General features: G+C 48.4%; 2 protein-coding genes across 2 annotated transcripts; one reads left to right on the forward strand and one right to left on the reverse strand.

Annotated features, from left to right (window-relative positions):
* Positions 1-240: 240 nt before the first annotated feature.
* PFDN4 (prefoldin subunit 4) lies at positions 241-3,080 on the reverse strand. Its single transcript, XM_064391570.1, has 4 exons — positions 2,887-3,080; positions 1,462-1,569; positions 884-1,027; positions 241-651 (listed from the first exon to the last, which is right to left on the reverse strand). Exons 1-4 carry the CDS (start codon positions 2,908-2,910, stop codon positions 520-522), a joined length of 408 nt encoding a protein of 135 aa, XP_064247640.1. The 5' UTR covers positions 2,911-3,080; the 3' UTR covers positions 241-519.
* A 7,700-nt stretch (positions 3,081-10,780) lies between these two features.
* LOC135282204 (1,25-dihydroxyvitamin D(3) 24-hydroxylase, mitochondrial) lies at positions 10,781-23,024 on the forward strand. Its single transcript, XM_064391760.1, has 12 exons — positions 10,781-11,019; positions 11,140-11,330; positions 11,690-11,783; positions 12,406-12,502; positions 13,601-13,692; positions 14,808-14,919; positions 16,234-16,379; positions 17,566-17,732; positions 17,910-17,988; positions 19,010-19,204; positions 20,580-20,691; positions 21,924-23,024. Exons 1-12 carry the CDS (start codon positions 10,792-10,794, stop codon positions 21,935-21,937), a joined length of 1,527 nt encoding a protein of 508 aa, XP_064247830.1. The 5' UTR covers positions 10,781-10,791; the 3' UTR covers positions 21,938-23,024.
* Positions 23,025-25,998: the final 2,974 nt, after the last annotated feature.

The following is a 25,998-nucleotide window of genomic DNA, read 5'->3' on the forward strand; positions in this document are numbered from 1 at the left end:
AGCTTTTCCTCACGACCAAAGTGAGCTTTAAAGAGCCCAGGCAAATTCCTGACTCCTGAGCTGAGGGTGAAACACAGAGGAGGAATTTAGGAGCTCCAGGAGGGCTCTTAGGAACACCTGAAGAGCATCACTCCCTCGTGTCCCCTGTATCCCACAGCTTTTATCCAACAGCCACTCCAAAATTCCCTCCTTCCATTTGTTTTAAGCCTTTTTATGAGTGGAAAACAAAACCCAGGGAAGTCCAATACATGCCTGGCTTTATTGCCTTAATAAACAATGCAGATATTCCAATCTTGATGCTTTACCAGCAATGTGAAGTCAGTGTTTTCCTGAATAAATAAATAACTGCAATAACCAAAATAAGAAAGTTCTTATTAAATATACAGAACTTTACAGGGAAGTAAAAAAAAAACAACAAAAGGAAAGGGATGGATTTTCTGTTCTCAAATATAATTGCAGTAATGTTATCAAAACATTTAATAACCTAAGGAAAAGTTGGGTGTTGTGTTTAGAAAAGCTTTAACTGTCCTCAGCCTCCAGATTGATGTTGTTCCCAAACTTTGCATAGAGCTGAACTTTGAGGTCAGACAGCACGCTCTGGATGGACTCCACCCGCGACTCCAGTGCTTCAATTTCCTCCTGTAAACTCCTCTGAAAAGGGAAAAATAAACAAAAATCAGTTCTGCACAACAAACTGAGCACACAGAACCAACAGAGAGGTGCCTCTTTTCCAACTCATGCCCAGCTCTGGCTGCAGGATTTGTTGCTGGAGTGCCTTTGGAGTGACCCAGATCCCAAATCCAACATGGATTTCAGCCCGAGAGCTCCTGAGGCTGCAGACCCCACCCCAGAGCCCAGCACAGCCCAGCAGCTCCAGACCAACCTTGGCCTCCTCCAGCATCTCCTGAGTCTCCTCCAGGGAGTGACTGATGAAGACATCCCCAATCTGGTAGGGAATCAGGTGGGAGTCAGCATCATCCAGCAGCATGATGTCATCACAGGCATCCTCCAGGTTCTGCAGCTGCTTCTGTGGGCCAGGACACACAGAGAGGCTCCCTGGGCACAGCCCTGCCACGGGCACAGCTGGGCAAGGAGCCCAGGGAGGCTGGATTTTGGGAACAAATCCCACCCAGCACCAGCACACCCCAGAGATCCATTCACAGCTGGAATTCAGCAACTCAATCCAGCAGAAACTCCCAGTCAGCACTCATTATCTGCCATTAACGCAGTAATTAACTGTCCAGGCAAGGGCAATACAGCTGGTTTAAATGTCACTAATATCTGATATTAGTGACACTTATTAATTAATCTGATATTTTACCATTCTCTATTTCCAAATTATCAGAAACCTCATATCAGAACCCAAGCATTACTTAAACTCACAGTAACTCACTGCTGTTAATTTCCTATGTTCCAGCTGAAAATCCAATGAAAAGCTCATGAGATCTGAAGCAAATATACCTTTTTCACTTCTATTTCTTCCTTCAGCTCTGTGATCCTGCTGGTGTTTCTTGCAAACTTGTTAATTTTCTGTTGATCTTCAAAGGTGACATTGACATCTTCTGCAGCCTGCGGGGAGGAGAGGTCAAAATGATGATTTCAGTTCTTACATTAACCTGAGTCTCCCTGCAAGGATACTCCTACAAAGTGATGGAAAACAATCTGAGAGCCACCACACTCTGCTCATGCACCTGGCTGCTCCCAGTGCCTCTTTGAGGACACCAGAAATGCCCACATTTAGCAGGGTACATCTAATTAAAACTCTGGCCAGCCACAGCATCCTAAAGGAAAGGTTTCCTTGATGCTGAAGGCTGAACTGGACACCCTGCTCTGAGTTTTCTCTGCAGAGAGACCATGAACAGGAGCAGTTAGTGACAGACAAAGCAGCATGGCTTCAAACTGACAGAGAGGAGGGTTGGATGGGATATTGGGCAGGAATTGTTCCCTGGGAGGGTGGGCAGGCCCTGGCACAGGTGCCCAGAGCAGCTGTGGCTGCCCCTGGATCCCTGGCAGTGCCAAGGCCAGGCTGGACGGGGTTTGGAGCAGCCTGGGATAGCGAGAGGTGTCCCTGCCATGGCAGGGGTGGGGTGATGGAACGAGATGAATTTTAAGCTCCTTTCCAACCCATGATGATGACGACTCCATAATTAACCACGCTCCCAGAAAATAGATTTCTCCTCACATCCACCCTGCCCCTGCCCTTGTTGTTTAGAAGGAGCCGCACCAGCAGAGGCTCCGCGGGGCCACCGACCCCGGGGACAAGCCCGGTGCCAGAGCCCGGTGCCAGAGCCCGATCCCACAGCCCGATCCCACAGCCCGGTGCCACAGCCCGGTGCCCAGCCCGGTGCCCCAGCCCGGTGCCACAGCCCGGTGCCCAGCCCGGTGCCCCAGCCCGGTCCCACAGCCCGGTGCCCCAGCCCGGTGCCCCAGCCCGGTGCCCCAGCCCGGTGCCCAGCCCGGTGCCACAGCCCGGTCCCCAGCCCGGTGCCCCAGCCCGGTGCCCCAGCCCGGTGCCCCAGCCCGGTGCCCAGCCCGGTGCCACAGCCCGGTGCCCCAGCCCGGTGCCCCAGCCCGGTGCCCCAGCCCGGTGCCCAGCCCGGTGCCACAGCCCGGTCCCCAGCCCGGTGCCCCAGCCCGGTCCCACAGCCCGGTCCCCAGCCCGGTCCCCAGCCCGGTGCCAGCCCCCTCAGCTCCCCGGCGGCGGCCGCGCCGCTCCGGGCAGGGCTTCACCCGGCCGCGCCCGGGGCTGCGGGAGGCAGCGGAACACAGCGGCCCGGGGGGCAGCGGAGGAGCTGAACCCGCCTCGGGGAGGGATCGAACTCCGCCGGGAAGGGACCCAATCCCGCTCCAAAGGAGCGAATCACCCCCGGCCCGCTCCCCACTCACCGCCTTCTTCATGGTGGCGGCCATGTTGGTGCTGGAGCATCCGCCCTCCGCGCAGAGGAGGAGCAGCGGGCATGGGAAAAGAAGAAAGAGGAGGAAAAACTGCAGGAAACGGCCCGAGCCCCGTGAAAATCGGGGATTATCTCTATTCGCACCGCTCGCAGCGTGGTGGGATACCCCGAGCGGCCTCGGGCACGGAATGGCTCCGAAGGCACCCCCGCGGCGCTTGGTACGGCCCGGCGGGAGGGGCGGGAGCGGCTGAGCGCTGGTCCGCCAGGGGGCGCCATGAGACGGGAATGGATGGGATCGATGGGAGAGGGGAGGGGGGGAGAGTGGGATATGGGATAGTGGGATAGTGGGATAGTGGGATATGGGATAGTGGGATATGGGATAGTGGGAGAGTGGGAGGGGGGGATAATGGGATATGGGATAGTGGGAGAGGGGGAGAGGGGGATAATGGGATAGTGGAATAATGGGATAGTGGGAGAGTGGGAGAGTGGGATAGTGGGAGAGTGGGAGAGTGGGATAATGGGATAGTGGGAGAGTGGGAGAGTGGGAGAGTGGGAGAGTGGGATAATGGGATAGTGGGAGAGTGGGAGAGTGGGAGAGTGGGATAGTGGGATAATGGGATAGTGGGAGAGTGGGAGAGTGGGAGAGTGGGAGAGTGGGATATGGGGATAGTGAGAGAGTGGGATAGTGGGATATGGGGATAGTGGGAGAGTGGGATAGTGGGATAGTGGGAGAGGGGGATAGTGGGATAGTGGGATAATGGGATAGTGGGATAGTGGAATAGTGGGAGAGTGGGATAGTGGAAGAGTGGGAGAGGGGGAGAGTGGGATAGTGGGATCCATGGGGTGGGAATGGGATAGTGGAATATAGGGATATAGGCATAATGGGATATTGGGATAATGGGTGGGATGGGATCCATGGGATGGGGTATTGGGATGGGATAATGGGCTGGGATGGGATAATGGGATGGGATCCATCAGTGGGATCAGATATTGGGATGGGATTTTGGGGTGGGATATTGGGATTATGGGATGGGATGGGATGGGATAATGGGATGAGATGGGATCCATGGGATGGGATCCATGAGATGGGATAATGGGATGGGATCCTTGGGGTGGGATGTGATCATGGCATGGGATGGGGTAATGAGATGGAATAATAGGATGGGGTAACGGGATGTAATAAGAGGATGGGATGGGATGGGATACTTATTTCTATAATATTGCCTGAAATAAAATGATTTTTGTTTGGTTGGTTTTTTTCAGTTCCAAATAGCTGTTCATTTCAAAACTCCTGTTCCAAACCAGTAGGAAAGACAGAATAATAAAAGATATTTTGGGTGGCCCTCAGGCTGATGTTACATTTTATTTTGGTGCATCACCACAGTGCCTTGTTTCCCACTGAGGCAAGAAGTTCATCACCAAATTTCTCCCCAGAGAACCACATTATTATTAACTTCTACAAAAACATAATCCCAGCTCTAAGCCTCTCTTTTCCTCAGAAAGCAAACCCTCATCCCTCTGGCCATTGCCCTGCTCCTCCCGAAGGATCCTGCTAGGAGAGGACACCGCCTGAGCCCTGGATATTTCCCTGGCTGCATTCACTGCGCCGCCACAGCAATTTCCCTCAAGAGAAAAGGAGTGGATTTCACAAGAATTCGATGACTCCAAGGCTTTGAAAAGCAATCTTTTCTTCTCCCACACGCTCGGGCAAGCTCTGTGGGGTGAGCCTTGCCAAGAGTAACTCACTGCAGACCTCTCTTATGTAAATAAAAGTGAAAACAGCTCACGAGTGCAGCGAGGAGCGAGAGGAACCCGCTGAACCCAGTGCCCTCACTCCTCTCCCAGTTGCATAAAGGACTTGCTCCTTCTTGCTCTGTGCTGTTTGGCTTCCCCTTGCTGGGATCCCTTCCATGCCCTGCCCTCCTCTCACGGCTCCTCTTGGGTTATTTGCAATTTTCTCCTGCCTTGCTGGAGCCCTCTGCTCGGTGGGAAGAACATTCCCGTGCTTCTGCTGCCAGACCTTTGGAGTTCCCAAACTCTTCTCCCCTTTCCCTGAAGCTCCACAGAGCTTCCTCAGGCCTTGGTGATCGTGGAACCCACACACACCAACACGGTTTGTGAATTCCAGGGCACTGGGAATGGGGATCAAGTGGTTCACTTTGAACTTTAAAGTGGATGAAGGGGATCACTTTGAGCAAAAGCCACACAGATTTGTCCTGTTTCAGTTGTGGCAGCACAGTAAAGGAGGTGGCAGTGCTCTGACATTCCCAATATTTGGGATTTATTGTGGAGTGCAGTCCTTGTGTCTGCCCTTCTTGTACCAGCATTGCAGGGGGAATGGAGGTTGAAGGGAAAAAAATCCTTTTCTAAGGGTGTCCATCTTTCCCAAAAAAAGATCTTAATGAGACAGCTCCTAATTATTTATATGGCAAATCCCCCAGTGAGGATCTGTTCATTATTTTGTCATCTGAGGGAAGGGAGGCAGACTTTCTCACCTTTCTGCCCTCATTCTTTCAAAATACCTCGTGTTGGTCAAAAGCAACCTCACCATTTCACCACTCCAGCCTCCTCTATATTCACACCTATCCAACATTAGTTATTAAATTTCATTAGGTTCAGGGGCAACTTCCATAACCCTTCCAAACTGGCCTGAGACACTTCCAGGGATCTCTAAATGCTGCTGCTTTTAAAAATAAATAAATACAAAAGCTTCCAGCCTCCTGTTCAAAGAGAAATATCCAGCCTGGGACAGTGACTATTGCACAAACCCTTCACCTGCCCTTCCTGCTCAGGCAGGGCAATATTCCTAAAAGAGACAAGAAACTGTAACACCCCAGCAAGTGACTCTGATTTCCAGAAAAAAATGCAAAACCTGCCAAGTCCTGAGTAATTCCAAGCTGGCTGTCAGGGCATCTTGTCCTGCACCTTGATTTCTTGCTCTGCTCTCACCATTTTCTCCCTGATTGTCCCAGGCAAGCTCCTCTCTCGAGGATGCAGTGCATGGAGCATTGCTTGCTCATCTGAAGAAGATAATAAATGTTTCTCCACCAAAAAGATGGTCCAGTTTTTATTTTTTTAACCAAGCTTTGCTTGATTTAAGTCAAGAAACCTTTTCATTTTCTTGAACCACTGCTTTAGAGGCTCCCTCAGAGTGTGGCAATGGTTATGGCTGAGGTGGATATCTCAGGGCATGGCCAGCTGCAGGACTCCTGGGCTGCTGGAATTTGAGTTTTCATCCACTGCTGCTGTCATCTTGGAGAGCAGTAATCATCCAGAAGGTGAGATGAGAAGAGGAGTTTGGTGTTAAAAAGCAGTATTTGAGTGAAATTAGAATAAAGGTTTCTTTTGCTTTCATTTCATGGTGAACGTGGAAAACTTGGAGATCTCAGTTTTCAAAGCTATTTCAGTTTCTCTTCTGGAGAATGGGAATGACTGTACTTTCCCATCAATACTTACAAGACTCAAATATCCTCAGCTGGAAAGAGAATTAAAGGAATTAGCACGGAATTAAAAGTGTATAAACAAACATGAGCAAACCCTGCAATAACAACCAGAGCTTGCGAGTTGCAATCCATTTGCACTCCCCACATTGTGAAATACCTTCCTGTGACACTCTCGCTGTTAATCTCCTCCTGTGGCATTCAGCACTTTGTATGAATTTAGAAAACTCAGAGATTTCACAAAATTTTAAGGCCAAATTAGCAAAAATCTTTTCCCAAGAAGGAGAAAGAGAAGAGGCCAGGAGACAGGAATTGTGTAATATGTCACAGAGCAAACCTCCTGGAGTTACAGGCATTAAGAGAGAAAATCCACTCCCAACATAAAGCTGTTCCCCACTGAGGAGTTATTTTGGTGATATTTGATGTATTGGAAGTGAACTACATGAAAATCACTCAGGTCACTTTCCATGAGCTCAAGGTTTTGATCTGGAAGTTCAGAAGTTGTTTTTAATGAGCTTCCCAAGCACACCTCAGCCCCTTAAATCCAGGGCAGGAGCTCTGAGTTTGATGGGATTTCCAACCTTTACTCAAATATGTTACAATTATTTCCCAAAAAGTAGGACTAGAAATTGAATCAGCTCAGAAAGCATCGCTAAAACTTGGACTAATTAAATATTTAGTGGTGGAAAAATCTGAGCCAGCTGTGTGTACCTGCACAGCAGATCTTCCATGGAAGCATCCCACTGGCACATGGTTTTTCAAGGAATATTCTCTCCTGACATCCAAGAGAGCAGAAATCAAACCAAGAGCAAAAGATGAGCACAGAAAAGTCAGCTCTTCAGTTTTGATCTTCTGCTATTTCCTGGTCTTTGACCCAAAAATCCTCCTTGCCCTAGTGGAGAAGTGAAGAGGGTTTTTAATTTTCCACTCCCAGCTGCCTTTTGCTGTTATATTGGAAAATATTGGGAAGTCTTGTGGATGCACACCTGTGGGATGGTGGTGACACCTTCACAGTTCAGGTGCCCCAGTGGGGGAATACACCCAAAATTCAGCTCAAGAACACTGAACTGGTCCAGCTCTTCTCTTGGAACTGATGCCTTGTGCAGGCTGACCTAGAACAGAGACTGGATGGAGCTAAAGAATAAAGCAGGGATTGATTAAAAAGATCTCCTCCATGGATCCACCTTGGGCAGCACAAGAGCCCAGCCAGGGCTGCACCCAAGGTGAACCCAAATGGTCCCAAAATGAACCCAAAATGCACCCAAGATGACCCCAAATGGTCCCAAAATGAACCCAAGATGAACCCAAATGGCCCCAAAATGCACGATGCTGCCGGGGTCTCTCCCTGGGCTCAGCTCTGCTCCATGTGCACATTGCAGTTCAGTGTCCAACCCCACTGCAGCCCCTGCACTCCCATCCTGCTTGTTTTTCTCTCTGCAGCCCACGGGGTTTGTGCTCCTGGGCTGGGATTGGGATCATTTGTCCTTGGTGCCCAGCTGGAGCAGGAATTGTTTTGTGTCCCTGCTCTGTGCACAGAGCTCACCATCCCCTGATGTGGAGCCAGCCCCACACACTAAAGCAGCACAGAACCTGAAAATTTAAAAGCTAAAACCTGAGGCATCACGATAACCCTTGATATGTTAACTGAAAATTAAAGCTTGGGTTTGATATCTCTTGAAAAGGAGGGAAGAAGGGGAAGCTGCAAACACCCTTGGACTTGCACTTGAGCAGGAACTGAGGAATCATTTTCTGTCCCAGCTCCCTGCACACCAACTTCCCTGCCAGAGACTTACAGCCACAGGAGTGAAACACAACCCTTTCCATTCTGTCATTCAAAAAGAGCCTCAGAGAGAGAGGATTTCACATTAACAGGGTGGTTTCCTCCCCGTAGCTGTGAAGAACATGGAAAAATTGACCTGTGCCCAGTTTAGTCTTGACTTGCCTGTTCCAGACTCTTCAAAGACATAGTTTCACAGGCACGAAGCTGTGACCCTTCAAATGAGTTCATTCTCATTCCTTAAATAGGCAGAGTGCACAAATTGTCTCTTCTTATCTGGTTTTTCAGAACTCATCACTGAACGGAGCCTGAGCTGCCTACAAGGACAGGGAGATGTGTTTCACCAGCACTGCTTCAAAGCAAACAAACCACACAATGGGATTGTGGTGTCCCCCCACAAAAAATACAAACCTCTGAACCAACTTTCCTGACTGGGAAGTGCTCTGACCCTGCGGCCCACAGAGGATGATCCCATTGCAGAAAATCACCTGGGAAGGATGTGCAGAACTCCCAGAAAAATCCTGCAGTGTATTTTCTTTTTTGTGGTACATTTTCTCTCTGCTGATCACTGCTGCCTTGGTCTCTGTATTATTATTAATTTGACTTTGAGACATGTGCCTTTTGGTGTCAAATCCATCTTCTGATCGTGCTCTGTCCAGCACACCCAGTGTCTGCACACTCTGCTTCTGCCAGCCCCTCACATGAAGGGGATTAGAGCTGAGACACAAAAGGCACTGGGGAAAGAAGGGAAAAGGCAGAGGGGGTGCAAGAAAATCAAATCCCCTTTGTAGCCAAGCTGTCTTTCCTGGAAATCCTCTGGATTACAGGTAGCTTTGTCTTTTGTCTTGCAGCAGGATCCAACTCTTCTCTTCTCTTCTCTTCTCTTCTCTTCTCTTCTCTTCTCTTCTCTTCTCTTCTCTTCTCTTCTCTTCTCTTCTCTTCTCTTCTCTTCTCTTCTCTTCTCTTCCCTTCCCTTCCCTTCCCTTCCCTTCCCTTCCCTTCCCTTCCCTTCCCTTCCCTTCCCTTCCCTTCCCTTCCCTTCCCTTCCCTTCCCTTCCCTTCCCTTCCCTTCCCTTCCCTTCCCTTCCCTTCCCTTCCCTTCCCTTCCCTTCCCTTCCCTTCCCTTCCCTTCCCTTCCCTTCCCTTCCCTTCCCTTCCCTTCCCTTCCCTTCCCTTCCCTTCCCTTCCCTTCCCTTCCCTTCCCTTCCCTTCCCTTCCCTTCCCTTCCCTTCCCTTCCCTTCCCTTCCCTTCCCTTCCCTTCCCTTCCCTTCCCTTCCCTTCCCTTCCCTTCCCTTCCCTTCCCTTCCCTTCCCTTCCCTTCCCTTCCCTTCCCTTCCCTTCCCTTCCCTTCCCTTCCCTTCCCTTCCCTTCCCTTCCCTTCCCTTCCCTTCCCTTCCCTTCCCTTCCCTTCCCTGTTCTTGCTCCTCTCAGCCTCAAACTTTCCAAGCTTTTCTGTGCAGTTTCTGATTAAAAGACCGGGATTCACTCATTTTTGTCGGGATTTAATGGCTAACAACACCCACAGCGAAGGGAATTTTGCCTTCCCCGGTGATGCCCACACGACCTTTTCTGGTTACTCAACCAGAGAGGGTAGGGGCAGTTCACACCCCACAACTTCTTCTTCTTCAGCTCCCTGCACTTTCTTATTCCGTCTTTTTAAAGTGCAAATGCTGCGGGAAAACTGAACCACTCTGCGCTCTGCAGGATGAACACCGCGGCCCTTCGTGCTCACGCGGGTGCTCGGACTCTAAAACACGAATAGAAAAAAAAAAAAAAAAAAAATAAAAAAAAAAAAAGAGAGAAAAAGAGCGAGAGAGCTACGAGACCGCTCGCACGAGCGCCAGGCAAGGAGCGGAGCCGCTGCCCGCGCTGGGGACCGATCCCCGCATCCCAGCGGGTCCGATCCCCGCATCCCTGCAATCCCAATGGGTCCGGCCCGCTCATCCCCGGATCCCGGCGGGTCCGATCCGCTCATCCCCGGATCCCGGCGGGTCCGGCCCGCTCATCCCCGGATCCCGGCGGGTCCGATCCGCTCATCCCCGGATCCCGGCGGGTCCGATCCGCTCATCCCCGGATCCCGGCGGGTCCGGCCCGCTCATCCCCGGATCCCGGCGGGTCCGATCCGCTCATCCCCGGATCCCGGCGGGTCCGATCCGCTCATCCCCGGATCCCGGCGGGTCCGGCCCGCTCATCCCCGGATCCCGGCGGGTCCGGCCCGCTCATCCCCGGATCCCGGCGGGTCCGACCCGCTCATCCCCGGATCCCGGCGGGTCCGATCCGCTCATCCCCGGATCCCGGCGGGTCCGGCCCGCTCATCCCCGGATCCCGGCGGGTCCCACCCGCTCATCCCCGGATCCCGGCGGGTCCCATCCGCTCATTCCCAGACTCCAATGGATCCGATCCGCTCATCCCCGGATCCCGGCGGGTCCCATCCGCTCATTCCCAGATCCCAATGGATCCGATCCGCTCATCCCCGGATCCCGGCGGGTCCCACCGCGCATCCCCGCGCTCCCAGCGGGCGGAGGCGCTGGCGCGGTGCCTTCCCTGCCCCGCCTGAACCCTTCCATGACCCGCCTGCCCCGCGGGCTCCGCGGGCAGGGCCGGGGCAGCGGCCCCACCTCACCCCACCCAGGGCTCCCATTGGCGAGGATGAAAGTCCAGCACCTCGGGCTGCTATAAATGCACCTATGCGAGCCCGGGGCCGGCACCGCGGCCATGGCAGGCTGCAGCATCCTCCTCCTCCTCCTCTCCCGGCGGCTCCCCGCCCGCACCTGCGGCCGCGCCGCGTCCTCGCTGAGCGCCCTGCGGCCGGCGGAGACGCTGCCCGGGCCGCCCAGCTGGCCGCTGATGGGCAGCCTGCCCGACGTGCTCTGGAAGGGGGGGCTCAAGAGGCAGCACGAGACCCTGGTGAGGCGGCGGGGACGGGATGGGGATGAGGATGAGGATGGTGATGGGGATGGGGATGGGTTGAGGATGCCGCGCCCGGGAGCGCCCCGCGCTCACGGCGCGTTTTCCGCTGCTCCCCAGGCTCAGTACCACCGCAGGTTCGGCAAGATTTTCCGCATGAAGCTGGGCGCCTTCGACTCGGTGCACATCGCGGCGCCGTGCCTGCTGGAGGCTCTGTACCGCCGCGAGAGCGCCTGCCCCCAGCGCCTGGAGATCAAGCCCTGGAAAGCCTATCGCGACTATCGCGACGAGGCCTACGGGCTGCTCATCCTGTGAGTGGGACCGCAGCGTCCCGGGGGTGCCCGGAGGGGCTGCGGGGGTGTCGGTGCCCGGGGGATGCTGCGGGGCCCCCGGGGACCGGGGGATGCTGCGGAGCGCGGCCGCCCCAGCGCGGCTCCGCGGGGACCGGGGGTCCCGGGCTGCACCCTGAGCGTGGTTTGGGTTCGTCCTCACCCCTGGGATCCCCCGGTGGTGCCGCCGATGCCCCCGGGGATCCCCCAGTTGTGCCCCCGGGGATCCCCCGGTTGTGCGGTGGAGCATCAGTAGTGCGGGTTTGGGTTTTTTGTTTTTTTTTCTGGTTTCGTTCTTCTCGGAGCTTTTCGCTCTCCAACCTCGCTGTCATTTCAACCAGGGAGGGGAAGGACTGGCAGAGGGTGAGAAGTGCCTTTCAGAAGAAGCTGATGAAGCCCCGGGAAGTTGTGAAGCTGGACACGACCATCAATGAGGTACCCTGCTCTGAGAAAGCCTTCCTCTCTCTGCTCCCCTGCAAGCCTGGGAGTTAAAGCAGATCTGGTTTGTCTGGACAGCTTTATTTACTGCACAGTGATAAACCACGAGTTCAGACCCAGAACATTCAGGGGATAACGAGTACAAACTGATTGCCATGGTCTGAGACCGTCTCCACAGAATAATAGGATTATTCCATAAGGATGCAGGCTCCTGTAAAGAGCTTTTCCCTGCTTTTCCTGCCTGCAGTAATTTTTGCCTTTACCCCTTCATTCTTCCGCTCCTCCCCTCAGGGAACACCTCTGTCCTTAACCTCTGTGCTCCTGGGGGAGGCTGAGGAGCATCTGTGATAAACACCTTAATCCCCAGTTGTGCAACCCCGGAGTGAGGGATTGCATCCCCGCGAGGGCAGCACAGTTCATCGAGAGCTGCGTCAAATCCAAACACTTGTTCACACGGGGGGAAGTTGAATCTTGTTCAAGGAACAGGGAACAAAAGGATTCCTCTCATGCAAGATTGTTATCTGCTTAAAAGGCAGTGGAAATGCTGAATTACACCGGATTTTTATTAGTTGATGTCATTTTATTCCCTTCTTTTCTTTCTATTCTCCTCACCATTTAGGTCCTGGAGGACTTTATGTACAGAATAGATGAAATTTGTGACCACAATGGACAGATGGAAGACGTCTATTCAGAATTCAACAAATGGTCTTTTGAAAGTGAGTTGGGTTTTGCCTGAGCGTGGTGCACCTGCCAGGGCACTGCAGTCAAAATACGATCAGGGATGAACGTGCTGATTATTTCCAAACTCAGCTATAATATCATGGAAAGAGAGTTGCAGAACAGCCAGGGACTGTCAGTGCAAAATTCAGCAGCACAAATACAAATTTCTGCCTAGCTACCTGCATGGCTTACTAAAATTCAAACATTCCAATGACTTATAAATCAAAAAATTGAGGAGGTTATGGTTCATTCATCTAGAGTGGGATCAGATAACACACAGCCTTTTTTGTCCATCTGATATTTGTTAGCTATCAGCAGGATCAATGAAATATTCCAATAACAGAGTGCTGGCTGCAGGCAAAGCCTGGAAAATCCCATTTCTAGTGTTTACACTGGGATTGAGAAGGGCTGGAATGAGTTACCAAGACAGAGCCTCATCCCTAGGAACCTTTCCGAGCTCACTGAGGAATGTGCCAGGAATGACACAGGGCAGAAAGTGGCTCAGTGACTCCCAAAAAAAGGGATGGCTGGGTGCAGTGACTGACCCAGCCCTGCCAGACCCAGCTGCCCTCGGCTGGCTCCTCTCAGCAGCCTCTGGGCTGAGCTCCTCAAAGTGGTTTTTTTTCCAATGTCAGTGGTGATGGTGCTTTTGGAAAGGGAAAAATAGGAAGTGACAGTTTGAAAAGAAAGGGGAAAAACAGACAAGTGGAAAAGGTGGGAAGTGGTGGAGTGTGGGATGCTGCAGCGGTTTGGGGCTGTGGGGAGGAGTGGGGATGCTGTGGGAGGTGGCTCCTCATTCTCCAGTTTTCTTCAGTAAAGTCACCAAATATCAGCCAAATATGCAGTTCTGCTGCCGGTGGGGGGATCAGTGGCACTCCTAATTCTGCAGGAATGTTGCTGTAAGAGCCCCAAAGCTGGAAACCCTCACTGGGGCTGAGGCAAACCAGCAGGAGGGGTTTTACCAGGGCTGCTCTGCCAGCTCTGCATCAAGGAACACTTTCAGAAGGCTCACCCAAGCCATTCCTTGATGATAAATGATGCATCCCACACGGCCTTTTGTTTATAAATTTAATTATAATATTGCCTAACAACAGGTATCTGCCTGGTGCTGTATGGGAAGAGGTTTGGCCTCCTGCAGCAGGACGTAGAAGAAGAAAGTCTGAACTTCATCAAGGCTGTAAAAACGGTATGGAAGGGTCTCTCCTGGGGCTGTGGTGGTTTTGTACCCCTGCTGTTAATGAGAGACAGCAGTTTAAAGGAGCCAGCTGGAAAAGCAGCTCAGGCTTCTGTACCCAACAGGTGCCCAGCTAATCCTGAACTTCTGCCTCCTTTAGGCAATGCCTCAGTGTGTTGTAATAAGAGAGGACTCAGTTTCTCCATGCAGGAAAACCCCCTTTTTATTCCCATTTTTATACAGTTTTCACAGACCTCCTGTGCAACTTTAACTTTGGTTAGGAGCTTTCTTGCCAATTACCCTGTTGGTTAGTAAAAGGTATTTCACTTGTCCATCAAATCTCTCTATTCTTGAATTGTTCACACATTTTCTTCACTGATTCTCATGAGACAGATCCCTGGTTATTACAGGTGCACTTGGTTTTTCTCTCCAGGAATAGTTAATTGTTGTGTTAATGAACTCTCTCAAGCTGTTCTCACATAGGGACTTGCAATCTATTGTCAGTTTAGCTGAGGTAGCTAAGCTAATCCATGTTTTATAAATTTTTTTATAACACCTTTTACCTGCCTGCACCACCAGTGTGACAGGGGAAGTGCTGAGTGGCCGTGAGGGCAGCCTGGAAGGAGAACTGTCAGCTTGGCTGGTGACTCTGCTCCTGCAGGGTGGCACTGTGGGGCTGTGCAGATCCCTGGGCTTGGGCTCAGAGCTGCTTTGGGCTCTGGGGTCCAAACCTTCCTTATTTCAGTCACGGGGTCAGAGCTGCTTTGGGCTCTGGGGTCCAAACCTGCCTCATTTCAGTCATCACACACAGGCAGCCAGCCCTGCCTCAGTTTTTAGCCCATCTGTTGTCAAGGGAGAGGGAGGCACTGCCAAAAAATGCCTTGTCCCACTCCCAACAGGTGCCTAAAATCCACAGGATGCATTCCTTACTGAGAACACTCCTGGCTGCCTCTAATTTTTACCTGGATATGCCCTGAGTAGACTGAGACCCATCCTCTCTGTCCAGGATAGAAATTCCACCAGAATTTTGCCTTCCTGAAAATCTCCCTCTCCTTCCCAGCCTGGTGTTGCTCAGGGATTGCAAGGAGGAGGATGAAAAGAGATTAAAGAGAGGTTTTCCCCCACAGATGATGGCCACCTTCGGGATGATGATGGTGACCCCTGTGGAGCTGCACAAGGGGCTCAACACCAAAGTCTGGCAAGCTCACACCAAAGCATGGGATGATATATTTAAAACAGGTCATTATTTAATCCAAATTATCTCCTTTCTCTTTGTCTTCTCCTTGCTGGAATTGATTTTTTTCCATACTTGCTGCTGTTAATCCCCACCCTCAGCCTGGATTAAAACACATTTGCTGTACCTAAAGAGGGATTGATTCCCATGTGGGAGCAGTTTTTAGTGACTAACACCCAGGCTGTGGGGCAATATCCAATTCCCAGGGGAATCCCAGGATTCTGGGAGCCAGCAGTGCCATGGCACTACTTTAATCTGTCCTAAAAGGAAATTAAAAATGGATAATCCCTTTCAAGGCAAGGGTATAAATGTAAAGGGACTTCCCTCAAGGACTCGTTTTCTTGAGAAAAAATAATTGTGCATGCAGCAAAAACTTGTTTGCTAAAAAAAAGAAATTATAGCTTTTCTGAACAACCTGTAACACAGCTGTAAATCTTATACCCAGAAGTAATTTAAATAATAAGGAGCAGTTTGGCTTTTTGACAACATGTTTGACTATTTAAAATGAGTTTGCCTTCCAAGTTTAAAAATTACTCAAACTCCAGATGTGAAGTTGAGTTTGTATTTTTAATACTTTAAATTTTCATTGATTTAAACAGTGAGAGGCATAACTAAAGGCTGAGGAGCTTTTGGAAAGTTGTAACACTGAGATATTTCCCTTGGGTATTTGAGTCCCAAGGCTTTTTATCCTGCCAGCCACACACTCACTCATTTTATTGCTTCTTGGTTTATGGGCTTTAGGAAAGACACTTTAAACCAGTTTTGCTCAGAAAAACCTGTTTGACACCTTCACTTAAAATGAATAATTCCTTACAGAACTGTTTTTAACAGCTGGGATACTCATGAGCAAAACCTGATTCTTTTTATTTAAAAAAACCCCAGCATGTCAAAGTTTGGCATCTCTTTGTGCCTTCCCCTGGTAAATCCAAGGTTTACATTTCCCCTTGGGGGTGCTGGGTGCTAAATCCCTTTGATTTTTTAACACCTTGATCCCCTTTGAAAGCCCCAGGTAATAAATTTTACATACTCGTGTTTCTGTTTGCTGAATATTTCCCTCAACGTGTCACTGATTTCCTCCCTTAATTTAAGAGAATAGAATTCCTAAGAGCTCCTCCTCTTGAAAAGTGATTTTTGGGACTGAGTTTGTTTGAAAAGCGACAGCACCATCCTTTATTCCCTATAAATACTCTCATTATTTACCCACTGCTTAAAAGCAGAGCACAGCTCGGCACTTCTTTAAAACCCTGTGTGAGAAACGTGGGTTTGCTGGTGTTCCTGTGGGGCTCCGAGTGATTTTCCATCATTCCCGCCCTCCTCAGCCAAGCACTCCATCGACAGCCGGCTGCAGAAGCACTCTGCCAACCCCCAGGGGGATTTTCTGTGTGACATCTACTCGGGGGGACAGCTGTCCAGGAAGGAGCTCTACGCGGCCATCGCGGAGCTGCAGATCGCGGGCGTGGAGACGGTAACCACGTGCCAGGGGTTTAAACCACCCTAGTTGCATTTTTGGGGTTTAAATTCCCCCAGTTCCCTCCTTAGCTGCAGATCCCCAGTATGGAGATGGCAAAGCTGATTTTCCAAAGGTTTAAATTCCCCCAATTCCCTCCTTAGCTGCAGATCGCGGGCGTGGAGACGGTAACCCATGTGCCAAGGGTTTAAACCACGCAGGGGTTTAAATTCCCCCAATTCCCTCCTTAGCTGCAGATCCCCAGTGTGGAGATGGTAACTGATGTGCCAAGGGTTTAAATTTCCTCCAGTTTCCTCCTTGGGGTTCAGATGACCCCCAGTTCCCTCCTTAGGTTTTAAATTCCCTCCAATTCCCTCCTTAGCTGCAGATCACCAGCATGGGAATGGTAAAGCTGATTTTCCAAGGGTTTGAATTCCCCCAATTCCCTCCTTAGCTGCACATCATGGGTTGGAGATGGTAACAATGATTTTCCAAGGGTTCAGATTCCCCCAATTCCCTCCTTAAGGTTTAAATTCCCCCAATTCCCTCCTTAGCTGCAGATCCCCAGCATGGAGACGGTAACCCACGTGCCAAAGGTTTAAACCCCCAGTTCCCTCCTTGGGGTTCAATTCCCCCAGTTCCCTCCTTAGCTGCAGATCACTGAGGTGGAGATGGCAAAGCTGATTTTCCAAGGGTTCAAATTCCCCCAATTCCCTCCTTAGCTGCAGATCACCAGCGTGGAGTAAGTAACCCACGTGCCAAGGGTTCAGATCACCCCAGTTCCCTCCTTGGAGATCAAATCCCCACCTAGTTCCCTCCTTGGGGTTTAAATTCCCCCAGTTCCCTCCTTAGCTGCAGATCACCAGCATGGAGATGGTAAAGCTGATATTCCAAGGGTTTCAAATCATCCCAGTTCCCCACTTCCTTCCACAACCCAACCACCAGCAGACCTGGAAGTGAGTTAAACCTGAAGTGGCTTCAGTGGCCCAAGTGCAAATGGATTTTTGTCTGAAATCCCTGGATTTTTACCTGAAATCCCCAGATTTTTAATTCTGCAGGACAACTGGGACTGCTCATAACACCTCAGGCTGTCAAAATTCCGTAAAGCTGTGCCCAGCCAGAAATGTTGCTTTGAATTTTGGGAAAACTCTTCCTTCTGTGCCTACAGAAGGAGGGCTTCACCTTTCTTTTTGCCTTGTTCCAGACAGCCAACAGTTTGCTGTGGGCTCTGTACAACCTCTCCCGCAATCCACACGTGCAGCAGAAGCTTTTCCAGGAAATCCAGAGAGTTTTGGCTGCTCAGAAGAGCCCGAGTGCTGAGAGCCTGAGGAACATGCCCTACCTAAAAGCCTGTCTGAAAGAATCCATGAGGTAAAATCCCCAAATCCTTCAAAACAATCACCAAGTGTTTCACCAGCTCCTTTGCACAAGGGAGAGGGAATTTTCCAGCACACGGAATTTTGTTCATCTTGCTGTTTGAGGGAAAATATGAGAGATAAAAGAAGGGAAATTGCTGGGAATTTAACCCACTGTTCTCTTTCCCTGCAGATTAACCCCATCAGTGCCTTTCACCACCCGCACCATCGACACAGAAATGGTGCTGGGAAATTACATGCTGCCCAAAGGGGTAAGGAAATTAATTCCGTTTATTGGGATGGTTTTGAATTTATTAATTGCCCTTTAAACCACAGAAGTTGCTCATATTTCAGTTTCAAACTGGCTTTGCCAAAGCACCAGCCCCAGGACAAGGAATGAAGGATTCACCCCAAGGATTCCCATAAACACAAACCCACACTGCCTGCACTGCACTTGGACTTAGACAGAAATATTTGCCTGAAATAATTTTGATGAGCTATTCCAACTTTTTATCAAGTTTTCCCATGATTCTCTGAGGAAACCACAACCTTTTCTATGTTCCAATTGATTTTTTGGGGATTCCATGACCTCTCCTGCGGAAGCTGCTGTGCTGTGAAAAACACATTCACTTGTGAAAATTTAAAAAGTTTGATAAAGGACAATAGGAGACAAGGACTACAGAGTAAAGGTTATTATGGTTGGGTGTATCTTGGTACTTAGCTAAGAGTACACTTGTTTTTTGGAAACACTTTTTATATACTATTTCTGTTACATTAGTTTGTTGCATATTCATAAACAACCATGCATAGTAAACTTCTTCTTTAAACTAGTTTACATATTTTAAGAACCGTTTGGTATGGCTCTTGTTTGGTTTTACTTTTTCAGAGCATGAGTATTCTTTGGCTGTGGTTTTTAGCCTATTTTTATTACTTTTATTTTATTACTTTTAGTTTTTGGGCTATGGCCCACACTGTTTTTAGCTGTGAGAGTTGATAGTTGGTATATCTGTGGCAGGTGTCTTCATATGCTCATTGGATGTTATTTTATTTAAGTAGGTATATAACAGAAGGATATTTATATCAGCTATTTCACTACTATGTCCAAGCTTAATTAACAACAGAAATAAAAACCGTATAACGAAGTCGTTTTAACCTCACACTTATAGAATCCATGTTAATATTTGCCAAAAGCCAGTGTTATTATTTGTATCTGACACGTGCCACGATTCCCCATCCCGGAGCTGCTCCCTGGGGTGGCTCTGTGACCCGGCTCTCTGTCCTGCCTCGCTGCAGACCGTGCTGATGATCAACAGCCACGCCCTGGGCTGCAGCGAGGACTATTTCAGGGGCTGGCCCGAGTTCCGGCCCGAGCGCTGGCTGCACAAGGGCTCCATCCACCCCTTCTCCCACGTCCCCTTCGGCGTCGGCAGGAGGATGTGCGTGGGGCGCCGCGTGGCCGAGCTGCAGCTGCACCTGGCCCTCTGCTGGGTGAGCACCCCAGAAAGGGAACTGGGGGGTGTCAGGGTCCCCAGGACGAGGCCAGAGATGAGAATCTGATTTTAACTTCTCTATATTTATTAGATTATATTTATTGGATTATATTTATTAGATTTATTAATTTTATTTTTATATTATATTTGCTTTTTATATTATATTATTATATTATATTTTTATATTTTATTTTATTTTTTATATTTTATTTTATTTTTATTTTATTTTTATTATTTTATTTTTATATTATATTTTATTTTATTTTTATATTTTTATTATATTATATTTTATTATGTTATGTTTTATATGATATTATGTATACATGATATTATGTATACATGATATTATGTATATATGATAGTATGTATATATGATATTATGTTATATTATATTATATTATATTATATTATATTATATTATATTATATTATATTATATTATATTATATTATATTATATTATATTATATTTTTTCTATTATATTTCTTATATTTCTTTATATTATATTATATTTCTTCTATTATATTTCTTATATTTCTTTATATTATATTATATTTCTTTATATTATATTACATTAAAAGAATGCTAGACTAGAACTATACTAAATTATACAGAAAGGATACGTCAGAAGGCTTAACAAGAATGATAAAGAAAACCCGGTGGTTCAGAGTCCGACACAGCTGGCTGTGATTGCTCATTAAGAAAAGCAATTTACATTGAACCAATCAAAAATGCACCTGTTGGTAAAAAACTTGTAGGCTACATTCCAAAGCAATCAGATAATTGTTGTTTTCACTCTTTCCTGAGGCCTCTCAGCTTCCCAGGAGAAGAAATCCTGGCAAAGGGATTTTTCAGAAAATATCACAGTGACGGGGGGTTTGTGCTGCAGCTGAGCGGGGCAGAGCCCAGCACGCTGATGGTGGGCACAGCTCTCTCCACAGGGAGCAGCAGGCACAACCTCCCCAAGGATTCTTCCTGGGGAAGGCAGCGAGACAGCTCGGAGAGAGCAGAGAAAACAATTCCAATCTCTGTTCCCTGCGCCTGTTTGGCACGTGTGGAACGTGTTATGGAGATTGTTTAACAAGAGGGATTTGTTAATTGGGCTCTGGTGGTGGTTGTTTTGATTGATTGGCCAATTCAAATTAGTCAGGTTTGATTGACCAGGTCAAAGCTGTGCTGTGACTGTCTGAAAGGCTCACGGGTTTTTCTTTGGTATGATATAGTCTAGTTTTAGTATAATATAGTGCAATATAGCATAGCTTAATGAAGCAACTGTTCAGCCTCGTGAATCCTGGAGGGAGAGCAGGTTATTCCCAGGCTGGGGGAGGCCCTGCATCCATAGGGGCGATTCACTGACAGGATGTGTCCTTGCAGCTGATCCGCAGGTACCGCGTGGTGGCCACGGACCGCGCGCCGCTGGAGACGCTGCACTCGGGGATCCTGATCCCCAGCAGGGCCCTGCCCATCGCCTTCCAGCCACGAGCAGGTCGGGCACACAGCACATGCTGTGCTCTGCTTGGGCACCAAAACACACACCTGTGTTCTGCTTGTGCACAAAACCACACTGTGCTCTGCTTGTGCACCAAAACACACCTGTGCTCTGCTTGTGCACCAAAACACACACACTGTGCTCTGCTTGTGCACCAAAACACACCTGTGCTCTGCTTGTGCACCAAAACACACCTGTGCTCTGCATGTGTACAACACAACACACTGTGCTCTGCTTGGGCACCAAAACACACACCTCTGCTCTGCTTGTGCACAAAAACACAAACCTCTGCTCTGCTTGTGCACAACACCACACGCTGTGCTCTGCTTGTGTACAACACCACACGCTGTGCTCTGCTTGTGCACAAAAACCTCACACTGTGCTCTGCTTGTGCCCACACCACATGCTGTGCTCTGCTTGTGCACAAAGACACAAACCTGTGCTCTGCTTGTGCACAAAACCACACGCCTGTGTTCCTGCACGCTGTGGGCTCTGCTGGGAGCTAGGCTGGGGTTTCTGTGCCAATGGGAGGGTAAAGCTGATGCTTCTCTGCCCTTCATTCTCACAGGGCCAGAGCCCTCCTGATCTCTATTTTAACAAATTAATGCTGTCCCAGTTTAGTATTTTATCAGGAAATGTCCCGTGTTTTGCACAGCTCGTGGCTCTGGAGGCAATTTTATATCCACATTTGCTGTGTGATGCAGCTCAAAAAGGGAGAAATCAACATGTACCCACTGCTGCAGAAAATAACAGCCAGGGTTTGTTAGAACTCCTCCACTGCATCCCCAGAAGATATTTCCTGGAAAAGAACATTTGATCTTGAGCATCAGTTTGCAGATTAAATAGAGAACGCCTTAGTGAAGGAACTTCTCACTGCAGAGCTTAGATCTATTTGTAAATAGTCATGCAGTAGTCCAACTTAAATATTTTGAATGTGGGATTTTTCTCTCTCACAAATTTACACAAACTAACAAAATAACTTACTTGTGCAACAACCTAAATTGAGAAAATAAGTCTCTGATCTAGAATTAAATCCTCCAATTAGAAATCCAGGACATTTCAATACTGGGGAAGAGATTTTTTTTTGCTAGCCAACACCACAGGAAAAAAATATCTCCCAGTATAATCTGAATATTCAGATTTATCTGAATATTCCTTTAACTGAAGTCTGTTCAGTGCTGTTTGCTTTGACATAATCACTATAAATATTCTTTTTTTGCTCAATACAGGTTGCAAAAATTAAAGGACAGCCCTGCTGCTGCTGCCTCCTCTTGAAAGAGAGACATCAGCTGTGGGAGCCAAAGCTCCAGGGAAGAACTGCACCACATCCCTTGAACAACTGCTGAGCCAGGAACAGCACCAGGAAAAGCTCCCAGACCCTTTTATTGGGAAAAATGTGCTTAAAAGGAGAGGAAAATACCAAGTGCTTTCCTAGAGCTGTGGAAATCCAGGGATTTAGTGCAGGACGAGGAGCCCTGGGGGGTGTTGAACAGCCCAGTTTGGGGAGAGCTGCCTCCAGTTTGGGACCAGTCAGGGCTGGGCTGGCCCTGGGAGCTCGGAGTGGGAGAGGAAACTGCCTCAGTCCTTCTCAAATTACCAGAGAAGGGAGTTGGGAGTCTGGAAAAAGGCTAAAACAGGGCTGGGAAATTGGGATCAGGAAAGAAATAGATTTCCTTGGCATTCTTCATTTCCTGGGTAGGAGGGAAATAGGGACAAATGCACCTGGCAGGATTTCTGGCTTGCTTTGAGCAGTTGCAGCCTGTGCCTGACACAGCCTCTGCCCTTCCCCATGGATTTCCATCCCTCAGCTCCTGCACCACCCATTTTATCCCACTTTTATTGTAAAGGCTTCGTGGCCTTTCATAGCATGAGAAGAAATGGAACCTCTGGAATCCTATGGGTTCTGCCTCTGCAGGGTGATGATGATCCTAACAGGATACTTACATGAGATGAACACAAAATTATGCTTCCAAGAACAATTCCGCAGGAAATGAGGACCCTAAACATTTCCAGGGGGTTTATTTCTCGTGGATACTGCAATATCTAAAGGTTCAAATTGTCACTGCCCTCCATGCAATACTGGATTTTGGCTGTTATGGTCGCTGGTTTTACACTTTTGCAGTTTCAAGCACAGCTTTATTTCTATATATAACCCTGAATTTATTTTTTTACAGGCTGAAATGATGCAAGTTCTTGGTACTTGTTGGTCTGCCTCTTGTTTTTCATTTGTTTCTTCTCCTCTGTTATGCTCAGACATGTAAATCTACCCCCATAACAATGTATAAAACAATTTGTGCATTATCTGAATATTTCTAGGCAGTTTTGTAAGAAAATAAAGAGTTATATTTTTTCTCTAGAATTAGTCCTTCATTATTCATTTTAAAATATTTGCAGCTTTGCAAAAGAGCTTCTGCACCCTTGGCACAACCTGAACACAGTTCTGCCTGGCGTGGAGGTCCCAGGACAGGGATTGGGATATTTCTCTGCCATGAGGACAAGAAAAAATTCATACAGAGGTCTGAGGAAAGATGAAAATAGCTGGAATTTTTGCAGAATCAGTAGAAATGATGCATATTTTTTAAATGCCATCCCTCAGCACCATTCCTGGCAGGGTGAGGGTGACACCGGGAGCAGGGAAGAGGATGGGAAATCAATCCCCAGGGAGTTTGTGCTGGGGTGCAGGTCCATGTGGGGCATCTACCCAAAATCCCGGGACAAAAACCCCCCAAAAAGCCTCTTTTTACGTCATCATAAATTAGTATTACAGCATTAGAGCCAAGGGAGCTGTGCCAGTATGGAAGAAGTGCTAAGAGACACAGTTTGTTGGATTCCAGGCATCTCTCACTGCTCACAAAGTTCTGATGATTTAACTCAGAGACAAGTGCTGTTATCTCGTTGAACTGACCTTGGCAGCCTCGTTAGGAGCTGTTTCGAAACCCTGATTGCTCCTGGGCAGGAAATCACAGGTGGATATTTACTGAACTGCTGGGGATTCTCACTGTTTAAATGCAGTGGACCCAAAGATCCAGGCGGGTGTTGCTGTGAGGGAGGTTTGGGTGGATTCTGTGCAAGCTCAGGTACAAATCTGTGCAAGCTCAGGTACAAATCTGTGCAAGCTCAGGCACAAATCCCTGCTCTCTGCTGGGTGACCAGCACCCACTGACCTGGAAAACGCAGTTCCGGAATCTTCGGAGCTTTTCGGGTGCCTGAAGTTTGCAGAGAACTTCATTAATCACCCACCTCCGAGTGAATGTCCAAAGCAATTTACTTAGGGAATGGGTAATTATCAAACTGCACAGATAATGAATGACCAAGCCAGGCTTCCAGAGAACAGAGCTTTCCTTCCCCTCTGTTTCCGGAGCAGGACCCCAGCAGATTAATCAATATCTGGAACCCTTTAGCCCAGCAGGATAATTCAGAGCAGTCCTTTGCTGCTTTGGAACGAGGCCCTCATTCAGAATTTCCATTTCAACACCACCTCCCTGGGACCATTTCCTGCAGTCCCTCCTGGGAGGAAGGCAGCAGGATCACAATTTAATGGAATTAATTCACCTCCGCATTCCCTGTCCCTACAGGGAAGGGAGTGAGGTTTACCTGTCCAAAAGGAAGTGAATTCTGTTCAGGCTTTGGGCGTGTTGGAGTTGAAAAGGCAGAGCTGGAGCCAATAATCCATGTTTTTTTAATGGATAAGAATGCCAGTGTTCAGGCCTGGCAGTCTGGCATGTTTGGTCTGTGCTCTGCTCCTGACAATTGATGTGCCCCAGCTCTGAGTCAGTCCCTGCAGAGGGATTTAGAGACCTTTCCCTGCTGCCATCAGTGACAGAAAACACCCAGGTTTGTCCCCTCCAGCCCAAGAAGGACCTCTGTGCTCAACAACCAGAGGCAGAATTTACATCTCTGTCAATATTTCAATGAATGGTGCAAACTAACCCAAAATCTAAACAATTAATTCTGTGAATTGTTCCCAGCTGAAGTTCATTTCAGGACAAATGTTCAGGAAATTCGTCCCATGCCTCATTTTAAAGATAAAATAATTCATTTTTAATTCAGTGGTACTGCCCGTGGGTGGGTGTGTTTTTAATGCGTTATCACCTCTCAAAAAAGGAGAAAGTTGGACAATTTTCAGTCCTTTGTGGCACATCTCTTGAAAATCCACGGAAGAGTTGTAGCTTTAGCAGAAGAAGGTGGTTTTGGCTGCAGATAATTGAAACAAGAGGTTTGTTGAGGTTGAAGTTGCCAGCAGCTCAATGATCCCTTGTGTGAATTCCCCTGAGAACCTGAGCATTGATAGTTCAGGGTGGGGGTGGCTGCATTCAAATTTTTTTAATGTCTCCTTTTAGGCAAGGCTTGGAGAAAAGTGTGAATGTTATATTATGAAATTGAGCATTTTGCTTATTCACTTCTATTTATTCTTGGGTATTTTTGAGTATCAGAGTTGAAGAGAGTGAAGACCAGAGCTTTTCTTTCCTGTGTGTTCACCTAGAACTTCATTAATGCCTCATACAATTCCTGTATGGATTTATCTCCTATATTCCCTTACTCCTTGCTACCAGAGGACAGACTACATCAAATTTCAACTCCTGTCCACAGTTTTTATCTCAGTTGTGTGATCTTTGAGGCTTTGGAACAACCTAACAAGTCAAACCTCAGCTGTAGGACTCGGATCCAGAAGGAATTTTAAAGAACTTTACATTGTAGGGTTTGGAGGGAGCAATAATTCCTGACAAGAAAAGCAACAAGGAGCCCTGTCCATAAAACAAAATATTTTTCTCTGAGAGACAATGTCAAAACAAGTGTGGAATGGAATGCATTTAATAATCAGGGAAAATGATCCTGTGCTTTCTTGGGCATGTTCCTCTCAACAAGTTCAAACTCTTTGCCTCTAATTTTCCAAGTGTTGGGTGAACTCCAGGCAGTGGGAAGGGAAGGAAGAAGGGAAGGCACTGCAGTCAGCTGCTGGCAGGGACAGCAGCAGGGCAGTAAAGGGGAGCCAGGAGCACAAAAATTCCCCCAAATTGGAATCTGCACGTCCATGGCACTTTACCCTCCACTATCAACTCAGGTGTCCCAAAAGTGGAATGGAAATCAGAGTCTCATCTGCTCCATGCTGAGGTGAACTGTGCTCCACAGAAAAACAGGAGCTAGGAGAGGAGCAGGGAGTGCTCCGGGTCTGTCTGCCTCTCTGCAGTGAGGAATTCTGGAATTCCAGCAGCACGGGGCTGGCTCAAGGTGAAGAAGGGAAAAAGGTCCTCCAGATTTAATGAAAATCATGGAGGGAAATGTTTGAGACGCCTCAGGCAGAAA

Source organism: Passer domesticus, chromosome 16, assembly GCF_036417665.1.
Source record: "Passer domesticus isolate bPasDom1 chromosome 16, bPasDom1.hap1, whole genome shotgun sequence".
Taxonomy (NCBI): domain Eukaryota; kingdom Metazoa; phylum Chordata; class Aves; order Passeriformes; family Passeridae; genus Passer; species Passer domesticus.

What these genes read in the sequence shown, in the direction of transcription:
- LOC135282204 (XM_064391760.1), top strand. Translation starts at nt 10,792, where the DNA reads ATGCACCTATGCGAGCCCGGGGCCGGCACCGCGGCCATGGCAGGCTGC. An exon ending in CAACAAATGGTCTTTTGAAA is followed by an intron (nt 12,503 to 13,600) that starts GTGAGTTGGGTT and finishes GCCTAACAACAG; the next exon opens with GTATCTGCCTGGTGCTGTAT. An exon ending in AGATCGCGGGCGTGGAGACG is followed by an intron (nt 16,380 to 17,565) that starts GTAACCACGTGC and finishes GCCTTGTTCCAG; the next exon opens with ACAGCCAACAGTTTGCTGTG.
- PFDN4 (XM_064391570.1), bottom strand. Translation starts at nt 2,910, where the DNA reads ATGGCCGCCACCATGAAGAAGGCG. An exon ending in AAGAAATAGAAGTGAAAAAG is followed by an intron (nt 1,028 to 1,461) that starts GTATATTTGCTT and finishes CCTGGCCCACAG; the next exon opens with AAGCAGCTGCAGAACCTGGA. An exon ending in AGATGCTGGAGGAGGCCAAG is followed by an intron (nt 652 to 883) that starts GTTGGTCTGGAG and finishes TTCCCTTTTCAG; the next exon opens with AGGAGTTTACAGGAGGAAAT.